The sequence below is a fragment of the Dufourea novaeangliae genome, unplaced genomic scaffold (assembly GCF_001272555.1).
Source record: "Dufourea novaeangliae isolate 0120121106 unplaced genomic scaffold, ASM127255v1 scaffold115, whole genome shotgun sequence".
Classification (NCBI taxonomy): Eukaryota; Metazoa; Arthropoda; class Insecta; order Hymenoptera; family Halictidae; genus Dufourea; species Dufourea novaeangliae.
The window spans coordinates 2,656,741-2,667,027 of record NW_015373998.1 but is presented as its reverse complement, the minus strand read 5'-3'; the positions used below and the strand labels follow the sequence as shown (position 1 = coordinate 2,667,027).

The 10,287-nt window shown below is 37.5% G+C and overlaps 2 protein-coding genes across 2 annotated transcripts in view; one reads left to right on the top strand and one right to left on the bottom strand.

Moving 5' to 3' along the window:
* The first annotated feature begins 603 nt into the window (after nucleotides 1-603).
* Nucleotides 604-1,574, top strand: LOC107188102 (signal recognition particle 9 kDa protein). Its single transcript, XM_015576349.1, has 3 exons — nucleotides 604-816; nucleotides 1,211-1,279; nucleotides 1,358-1,574. The coding sequence occupies exons 1-3, from the start codon at nucleotides 745-747 to the stop codon at nucleotides 1,451-1,453; spliced, it is 237 nt and encodes a 78-aa protein (XP_015431835.1). The 5' UTR covers nucleotides 604-744; the 3' UTR covers nucleotides 1,454-1,574.
* A 61-nt stretch (nucleotides 1,575-1,635) lies between these two features.
* LOC107188101 (band 4.1-like protein 4) overlaps nucleotides 1,636-10,287 on the bottom strand; it is a 91,990-nt gene continuing 83,338 nt past the window's right edge. Inside the window, exons 7-15 of the mRNA XM_015576348.1 lie at nucleotides 10,147-10,263; nucleotides 7,829-8,341; nucleotides 6,771-6,985; nucleotides 5,236-5,311; nucleotides 4,441-4,526; nucleotides 3,837-3,992; nucleotides 2,708-2,981; nucleotides 1,968-2,074; nucleotides 1,636-1,697 (exon numbers count right to left, since the gene is read on the bottom strand). Coding sequence (XP_015431834.1) covers nucleotides 1,661-1,697; nucleotides 1,968-2,074; nucleotides 2,708-2,981; nucleotides 3,837-3,992; nucleotides 4,441-4,526; nucleotides 5,236-5,311; nucleotides 6,771-6,985; nucleotides 7,829-8,341; nucleotides 10,147-10,263 — 1,581 coding nt within the window. The 3' untranslated portion in view covers nucleotides 1,636-1,660. The remainder of the gene's footprint in view (nucleotides 1,698-1,967; nucleotides 2,075-2,707; nucleotides 2,982-3,836; nucleotides 3,993-4,440; nucleotides 4,527-5,235; nucleotides 5,312-6,770; nucleotides 6,986-7,828; nucleotides 8,342-10,146; nucleotides 10,264-10,287) is intronic.

Sequence of the window (10,287 nt, the reverse complement as noted above, 5' to 3'; positions counted from 1 at the left end):
TACATCGAACTAGGATTATTTTAGAAATCGATATGAGATTCAAAGTGTAAAAATGTCCAGTACCTTGAATGTTTTAGAAAATTATTCGAGATTAAGATGTATGGAACTACTGAAAATTACTTTAGATTCCTTTTCCTTATTTTGTAAATTCTTTGATTGGAATATGAATGCTGCAGGAAGTTCACGGATGCAAATGTCAAGTTCGGATAGCATCTTTTTTTTCCTTCCTACAGTTATCTGAGAAATTATTACTCAAACAGAACTTTCAAATGTGTCTTTGAATTCATCTTAAAATCGTTCATAACACGAAATAAATAAACATTCTATTAAGTTTGACACCAGTCCCATAAGATCTTAGGTCCATTCTTATATCTCGTTTGTGCCGACACGTGCTACTGACGAGATGGTTGCCACTAGTGCTGAGAGGTGGTGTATCGGTGCAGTGCTCGGACGCCAATTGATGACGGGACCTTACTAGTCAAGCATGCCCACCACAAGAATCATTTATCTGTTGCCCTCTTGCGGCAAACTGAGGAAATCGGAGTCAAAAATTCTTGGAGCTCTCTTATCCGTTCTGTCCGTTTCCAGTGGACTATTTGGCTTTGTGTCCGTCACGTCTTGTGTTTTGATATATACATATACCATCGTTTCTAGCGATGCGTTGAAATCAATTTTCTACCTTAAATAGAAATATTGGTGTAATATCGATCAGTCTATATTGTTTTTGTTTAGTTAGTAACAAAAATGACGTATATAAATTCTTGGGAGGAGTTCGAGGAGGTTGCTGAGAGGTTATACCTTCAAGATCCAATAAAAGTAAGTTTCAGTTAAATTTACGTTAATTGTTCTGTTATTGTCATAATCATATATTTAAAATTAACCATAGTTTTTAAAAATCGTGTTATGTGAACGTATTTCATTCAGTAATTGAAAAAGTTTTGTACGTTGGTTGGTTCCTTAACATGACATGACACGTCATTCGTTCATTTGATGAAAACAACATTTTATTTCGACTGTTTCTTCCGTGGAAATAATATTTGTTACATTAAATCTACAGTTTGTTTGAAATATAAAATTTAATTCTGTTACACAGTGTGTATAAACAATTCAAAGTTGTTGCATATGGTCTTTATTTATTTTAGATACTAAACAACAGGTAAAGGTCATTTAAAGTTTTATAAGTTTATAATCTATTGTTTTCTTGTTTCAGACTCGGTATACGATGAAATATTGCCATAAGAAAGGTGTTCTATGTCTAAAGCTAACAGATAATCGAACGGTACATGTTATTTGTGTGACTTACCTTATAATTCTGATAGACTTATTTAAATAATACAATCATAATTTTTTATTGCAGTGTGTACAATATAAAACAGAGATAGCACAGGACTTAAAGAAGATGGAAAAATTTATAGGAAATCTGATGAGGCATATGGCATCTAAAGAGAGCTAAACAAAGGACTAGACAAAATTAGGGACTCTGTTTTTTAAAGTAAGGAATAAAAGTGCTGCGCATTTAATTCATTGTTTATGTTTCATTTCATAAGTTTCAGTGACTGATGGGATTATAGATATTTAATTTGAATGAGGTATAAAAAATTTTCTTAAATATACAATATGTGCATAAATGTCTATTTTGTATTCATTTAAAGCTTCATGCTCATTTCGGCCGGTGACGTTGCCTCCTTGTTAAAGTTCTGAAACAATGAAAAACAGAATGTATGATGATGTGAATGAACATTTTTTGAAATAATAAATTTTTTAAAGAAAACAATGGATCTAATATTTATGTGAAATCTACCAGTACTTCTCAGAAAGTATAACTATATTCTTCCAACTATACGTAGAATGTTCAGCAGTGTGTAAGGCATTAGGTATTAATAAAGCCAGAACTCGATTTTAATTAATTTCTAATACTGAATATTATCATAAGGGAGAAGCATGAAGCAATGAAAAGAAGCACTTACGATATAATGGGCTGCAGAACAGCATCCAGAGTAGTATCAACAGGAGGGTAGATTTCTTGATTTGAAGACAGTTCATAGCGTACCTCTCCCCCTAATTGCAATTGCGTCTATACCAAACAAAACTATTTTACTAATTCACTATGCAGAAAATCGTACAAAACAACACACTACATTCTAGTGACAGCATTTCGCTTATTCGATCTTTGAACATTGTTCGATTAAACAGGAAACGATATGAAGTAAAATAACTTAACGAAATGCTATAACTGGCGGAAAAAGGAGTAGCGAACCTTAACCATATATATTTATAAAAAGCGCTTAGTACGTTCGACAGACTTCAACAATGTAAGTGCAATTTTAAGAAACTCAATTTTATTTGTCCTATAGTACCGTGACGATTTCTTTTTCTTTTTCTTTGTTTTTTTTTTAAAGCGAAAAGCTTGAACTACGTGAAGCAAAAGTGTAACCCATTACTTTCTATTTGTACTGTTTTGCACCGACAAATGTAATATACATGTCCATTTTACTAGGATTGATCTGAAATCGATTTTCGACGATTTTATTGCGTTTATGGCAGGGTAGACCAATATTCTATTTATCGGTGTCTGTCTTACGAAAATATAATTAACATTAAGTATTATATATTGTGTAGGATGTAATGAGTTTCACACGAAACCACACTTAATAAACGGTTGTATTAAATTGTTATATAAACGAAAAGCAAGCGAAAAGATACGTACTACACGGGTAGGTTTAGCGCTGTCGGCAGAGCTTGAGCAGCAGCTTGAAAATTCCTGCGGTGTGCTTTCCCCGAGGCCACTGTCCACGTTACTGCCTATCAATATTCTGTTGTTACGAGTATAATAAAAGTCCTTCCTCATATTGCACTCGGTCCTACTACCGTCGTAGTACTTAGCCTCGATTTGACACGGCCTGGTCGGTGGCAAATTATAACTTCCGTCGCGACTATGCTGTATCATTCTTCTGTTTCTTTTGCCAATGGATCCGATCGTTCTGAAAGTGAGTCCTTGACAGTCTTCGATAGACACTCCATATTTTTACGAACATCCCCCCTGATCGGGCACCATTCCGACATCGATGCATATACAATTTTTTTAGTTTGGCAAACGATCAGATGCGGTTAATACAAATACAACATACTACGAGCTAGATTGCATTCCTCTTTTTCTTTTATTTATGACCTATTTTTTTTAGCAATATTCACAAACAGATTCTTCTCATTCGTCGTTCCGTATTTTGTTGCCGCCAATGTAATCTATTAGAAAGTTTTACAGTGTTTCAAGGCTACCGGACACTTCAAATGGGATTCGGGAGCACGACAGATCGAACGCGTCGATAAGTAGATATCAATCGGGTCTCAAATGTTTTTCTTTCGTTGCTCCCAAATACCAATGTTCGGCTCGACGAGAGTACACGATGCAAATATACCACAAACAACACAATTACACAACAAACGTAATAACGAGACACACGCATACACACAACGAAGAACAAATACTACGATTTTGTGGGGGTGGGGGATTGTATATACTTCCACGTGGGTACACCCGTGGAATAGCAGAAAGCATCAGTGGGGTGCCAGCCAGGAAATAAATACACAGGTGCGACAAAAGCTGTTAATCTCATCGATTTATTAAGGGTCCGTCATGCTTCTCAAAATAAATAATGAAGGGACATGCTTATAATAGATGATGTACATGCTCTGAATAAATAAAAAAAAAAAAAAAAAGAACACAAACAAACACATGCAAGTGGGGAAGTTTTTAAACAATGACTACGGATCCCGTCTCATCCTCCATTTGCGGAGGATGACTGTGGATGTTGCAGGCCGTCTTGAGATCATCGTACCTAGGCAGAGAGGACGAGTCTGCCTCGTCCAATCGGGAATTGCTAGACTGTAAGGGACATTGCTGTACAGATTGCGCTTGAACCACCGTGTACGGTATCTCTCGGCGTTGCTGCTCGCTCATTCCGGTTGTGTCGACTAGCCCAAACTCCAAATGTCTGGAAAGAATCACGCTTTCAATTACTATATTCTCGTATACAATTTCCACGAGGACCATGTGTATGAAACAAATTTTAAATGTACCGATTGTGAGATTAAAGGAGATATACAAAATATACATGGTTTTCTAGTTTCGCCGGAAACATGATTTCCATTGTTGTTTAAGCAGAGAAGAAATAACCGAGAGTTTTTTCTAATCCCTAATTTTAACCCCTCGTTACAACAAACTGAATTCCATTCACTACTCGAGAATATTTCTCGTTTGAACATGTTATCAAACTGCTTAATAAATAATGTTTCTATTTTTATAAAATCATATTTACCGCATTTTAAGCCATATCTTAGGGACCACCCTCAAAGAGTACAAGACACACAAAAAAACATTGTATATAACATATTAGGTAATACTTTTGACGACGATATCAGAATTATATTAATGAAACATACTTCCTAAGCTCGTCTGGCAGTGGCTGTTTCTGAGAAGGACTCCGATGTCTACTCCTGTGCCTTCTTCTAGGTTCTGTATGGCTCACCTAATACAGAATCATTCATACTTAATTATATATTCTATAAAGGGAACAGAAACTAATTATACAGAAAAGCTACTCGAAACGAAGAATAAAACCCAGATAGTACATGACGCCTAATGACGCCTTGAAGACGGCTTAAAGGCGCCTTCGACCTAAAATACCCGTAAAACGAGCGACTTCAAGGCGTTATGTGCTATCTGGGAAGAGATATTCTCCGAATACTGTAAAAAGTACTTTTAACCGTTTAAGTGTTTTATTTCGTTTTGAAAACGTGCACTTGTGTCCTTAATTATTTTCAAGCTATGGCGAGTATACTCGACAAAAGCAGAGACAATACATTTGTTGTAAAATTGAAAACAAAATTACTCTTGCGACTTGAGCGCCATCTATTGTCAACAAAAGGTCGTTGCCTTACCAAACAGCCCTCGTACATATTATACTGCTGCATACATATTTCGTTTTTCTAAAGTGACTTTTTCTCTTTGTACATTATCTATTTCTGTCCAAAAAATATTCTAAAATGTGTTAAAATTACGAATATGTTTCTTGTTTTACCCAAATTTTACTTTAAACAGCAAATGCAACGTTTTTGTTTGCTTGATGACGACTATACTTGTCATTAAACAAAACAATGCCGTCTTTTCATGACGAGTATATTTGATATAAACATCGAAAGGGTTAAAACGGAAGTAACATCGTTACTCCAACTTACAACAGCCCGTTGGACTCCTTCGCCTTTCCGCTTCTGTGCTTCCCTCCATTGCGGTTCAGAGTCCACCAATTCGTGTCTGAAAAGATTCCCACACAGAGGGTGAATGTACGTCGTATAATAACGAGCATTATGACTAGAGAGAAGTGTTGTTTAACTCGAGTACACGCGTATTACAAGTGCGGGACGATAAACTAGATTCGAATGGTACACTTCTGTCGGAGCGTGATTACGATACCCCAGGACCCGCTTATGCATTCATTTCCCGTTGAATGACGTGACACCGAACACGGAGAGATTTCGTTGAGCCCCGGGTTGGGTACTTCCCGCGTGCGTTGGGTCATTAAAATAATTATCACCTCCACGCACTTTATGTACCCTACCGTGAGAGTATAATGAGTAACCACCAGGGGCTTCTTTCCCGTCCCTTACGGTCGACGAACTCCGCCCAAGATGTTCGAGCGAGCTAATTCCTTTTCACGTGAACGTCTGAGAGGAACCTTTATTACTCCAATTAATTACCAATTAAGCCGGCACGCACATCTTAAGACCCTAAATTGACGTAATAAACGGGGGAAAAACACGACGGGGACGATTATCGACACAGTCTCTTTTGAATTTCCTGCGTTGTCGCGTGACGGTCGTGATGTCTCGTGTCTCGTCAGGTGCACAGTCTAAAGGTCGAATGTCATGTCGGAATGAAGAACAGTCCCTTAGGATAAAATATAGCGGAACTCGTAAAAGTTCCTCGAGGAATGGCACCATTCATGAGGTGCAACCTAATTGTGTCACACGGTGAGCTCCGGTTGGTGAACCAAACCCGCGAAGACAGAAAAAAATGAACTTCCCAGTGAGATTAACACTATGATGGCGGATGACGTAGTAATACATGTTTTCAAAAAGAAAAGTTGAGCGCGGTTGACGTAGCAGTATGTCTTTTCGAAAACAAAACTGATAGCGGTTGACGTAGTACAATAAATCCTCGATGAGTGCTCGAAGGCTCCTGGCAAGAAGAGATCCCCAGGTGTAACCCTGACTTTTTAATCAGGTTCAGCACAGTGATAAGAGCTTGGAATTCCGAAGCCAATGATATTTGTTTCATTTGTTGTACATGGCCATTAGTTTATGAAATATTTTATGTTCAGTGCCGAGAAGCATTCGTACACTCATCGAGGATTAACTGTAGTATGTCTTTCTTAGATAAGAACTAGAATAGTAAAAAAAAATAGGGAAACATTGCTTTTCCTATATGTGAAGTTTGACGAATACAAACTTAAGCAGTAGTTTCTAAATATTTTCAGAACTCCTGAGGCTGTATACTTTCTAACACAAAAATCCTCCCGCCAGCAAAGTGTTAATCGGACTATACAAGAGTGGTGATGTGTCCTACTATTCTGGAGGAGCTTTCAATCCTGTCGTTCTCAAATTTCTGTGAGAAAGGTCGTCCCGAGGTGTGTGAAATAGATCGTCGCGATCACCGTGAAGAATTTTACGAGTTCGCTTTATTTTATCCAGGGGACTATAAGTATACTATCTACCTAGAAGAACGGGAGCTTCTGTGCTTCCTACGATGCTTACGATGTCCCGACCTGGTGTCCGAACCTCGTGAAAGCTCGGATTCACAGTCGGAGTGACGACTGTGCCTTCGATGACTATGACTATGACTTCTCCTACGATGACCGCTGCGACTATGGCTGTCCCCTGAACTTTGGCTCTCGACGGAGCTGCTCCTTCGCTGGAGCCTGCTCAAGAGCTGAAAACCAAATGACAATTATTGTTTCGTAAACACACAATATAATCGCGCTGTTATACAAAAGTAAGTCCCTACTCGCTTCAAGCGGTTTCTGAAAGTTTGTATTCAATTGATTATTTAAATGTCCATCGATTAATTATCTATCAACTTCAATTATGAAAGAAGTCCACTAATACTTTGTAAAACGCTATGAATGTTCAAGTAGGAGATACGTTTCGGTTGCAAGAGAACATTCCGAAATGGCAATCGCCGATTTTTATGAAACTCTGTGATATTCTAGTTCTTATGAAAATATTTGACACGTATTTTTTTGTAATTGCTCGTATCCACGTTGACAAAAAGTGGCTTTGACATTAAAACTATCGCTGTTTTGGATATTATTAGGTGTAAAGTAAATCATCGATGAGTGTTCGAAGGCCCCTCGGCACTAAGTGTTCAGATCCCCAACCCTGGGCGCTTGACCACTTTCACAGGGGTCCTTCGAATGTTCATCGATGACTTACTGTATTACTAAATAATCCACTAAATCTTTATCATCCTTTCTCCATATTGAATACTTCCTTCAATACTAAGATAAATCCTTCAATACTACTAGCCATGGTTCTTCAACACAATCTACAAAATACTGGATTACTCATTAGTGCACCCAATGGATACCCCAACAACACCCACACTCTTCCACAACAATTTCCACCCACAATCCTATATTTGTCCCAAACAAATCGCATTTTACAACAAACTGAAATTCCTCTGAAATGTAGCCAACGGTACAAATATTTTTACACAATCCTACACAATACATCGAATGATATCTTAACGAAAGAAGAGGTCACGTGAACGTACTGCCGGTGCCGTTCCTGCGGAGCGGACCGACCGAGGACTAGACGAAGTATAAAGGCCCCGAGGCTGGCTTTGAGTCCACGGGGCGCTCCTGGTGCTCCTCGGGCTCGAATTGTTCGCCTGTCTGGCGTTCTGTGTATTGCACAACACATTCCCACTGGCTGGATTGCCGGTCGAATTAACGTTCACGGTGGCAGGTGTCTCCACGAACGGACCGACCATTTCTTGGCCCTCGACCACGCGTCGTTGCGCTCTACGACTCGGTGTCCGTTGAAATATCGGTGCTGGATTCCGTCTGATCAACGTGTGCTTCTCTGATCCGGACGGCGGGCTGTACGATCGGAAACGGGAATACGGGCTGAGGGGCGGCGGCCCCGTGGCCATTAAACGGAAGAACGCCTGGTGCTCCAGACAGCATTTCCACAGGTGTCTGCACGCTCCCTTTGACGGTGTCTCGAAACCGTGTGTTCGCTCCTCGGAATTCTTCTCGCTCACCCTCAGCATGAAGTATCTACCCTGAAAAGTGTGATATAACCCAGGGTTAAGCTTGAGAACAGTCGACACAAATTATCGTTCTATTTCACCTTTACAGTAGTAATAAGAGTGGGTCGGAATCTAATTTTTTAAATTCTTGAAACTCGAATATCCGAAACTTTGTAAGACTTCGAAACTCTCGAAACTCAAAAATTGTTAAACTCCCACAGAAATTCATGGTGCTTAATATATGGCAAATAATTAAACCTTCATTTGCTAACAAAATAACAACGTTTATTATAACTAAATAAGTTCTATATGCGGTGAACAAACGGCTCGATCAATCTCGCGCACACTCTTTGACTGTTTAAATCTTTGAATGAAAAGAAGTGCATTTATAGAAAATTTAGGGAACGTATTGATAGAAAATTATTTTAGACAACGGAAATATTACCCGCGGACGAAAGCTGTTAACTGATGGTGGAGAGTATTATGAATACGTCGGAAAAATAGGGCAAATGCCACATATGTGTCTAGTAAAGCAGAAAATAAGAGTTTACAAAATGTCATGAATACCAAAAGTTTGTTTACAGAAGCCAATATTATCATATATGTACAATTTGTTATAAATAAATAACTTTAATAGAATGTATCGGTCTATTTAATCAATAGGCATTATAAAAAATATAATAATATATTACATTTCCTTGATCCTTTAGTTAGAAAATAAAATTAAAAAAACGAATTTTATATATAAGGGTCATTTTTGTCTCGAAGACCTTAAGTGTGCATTTAAATCGAGGAACGCAAAAGGGTTAAAAAAAAAAACCGATCGGGATATTCGTGATACACGTGAATCGAACATTGTCGGGACACGTTGGTAAACGATTCTTTAATAATCGATTTTATATTATTTCTTTCCTAGGTTTTGAGAATTTCGAGTTACGAAAAAAGTGTAAAGTTTCGAATTTCCGACACTCGAAACTTCCTTGAGTTTCGAATTTCCGACACTCGAAACTTCCTTGAGTTTCGACGTTTCGAGGAATTCATTCCTAGTTGTAATTATTAGTAATAGACAATATATTTTATTTTGATAAACATTATTCGATTTCTTTTCTGTTATTTATTGAATTGTTACGAGACGGTTGAGTGGATAATTGTTGAAAAGGGCAGATATCATAAATTGTAATTATTAGACTTAACTGAGTATAATAAAAAATTCAATGAAGTTTAATCAGGTTTTTATCGTTTTCTGAATTTGGTGGAACCCTTAAACAAAGTAAATAAACTTTTGCCTCATTCCAGTCTGTGAATTTGTATAAATATTCGTAGTCCCGTAATTATAATCGCTTATTTTCCTTTTCTTCTATGTCATCTCATTAAGCTTTTGATTTTGTAATTTCAATATTTGTAATTATTATTATTACTGTGTATTTTCAAATACGTTGCTTCTTGTAGCCAGTTGTTACATTTAATTAAGGATTATGGGGTTTAATAAAGTTCATGAATAATCTTCTTTGATGTATTATGTTTTAAAGTTCATTAATCAGGCATACTGTATATAATTATGAGACTCTTAAACTGTGTTTTTTTTATTACGTTACAGGTATAAAGCAAGATTTACTGCTCTTTTGCGTGACTTGTGCTAAGCTGTTGCGGTGTATCGAAAGTGAAGTCTAATTTCAATCTCTTTTTTTATGAGGGTGTAATTATAATTTTATAAAAATTCAATTATGTCTGGATCGATGAAAATATACATCCATTTCGCTGAAATTGATCGAGTTTCAAAGAACTCTGTATTTAACGAGGTAATGAACATTATGTGGATTACAATGATGTTTGCTTACCTTGTAATAGATTTTATTGATTCGAGGCCAATAGTAATTTCCCACTTTGGTCTTGTTACGCAACAATATTATCCCACTCGGTGTCAGGCCCAGAAAATATTCCACGCTATCCTCGCCCTGTGGATCAAAAGATTTTCGTCG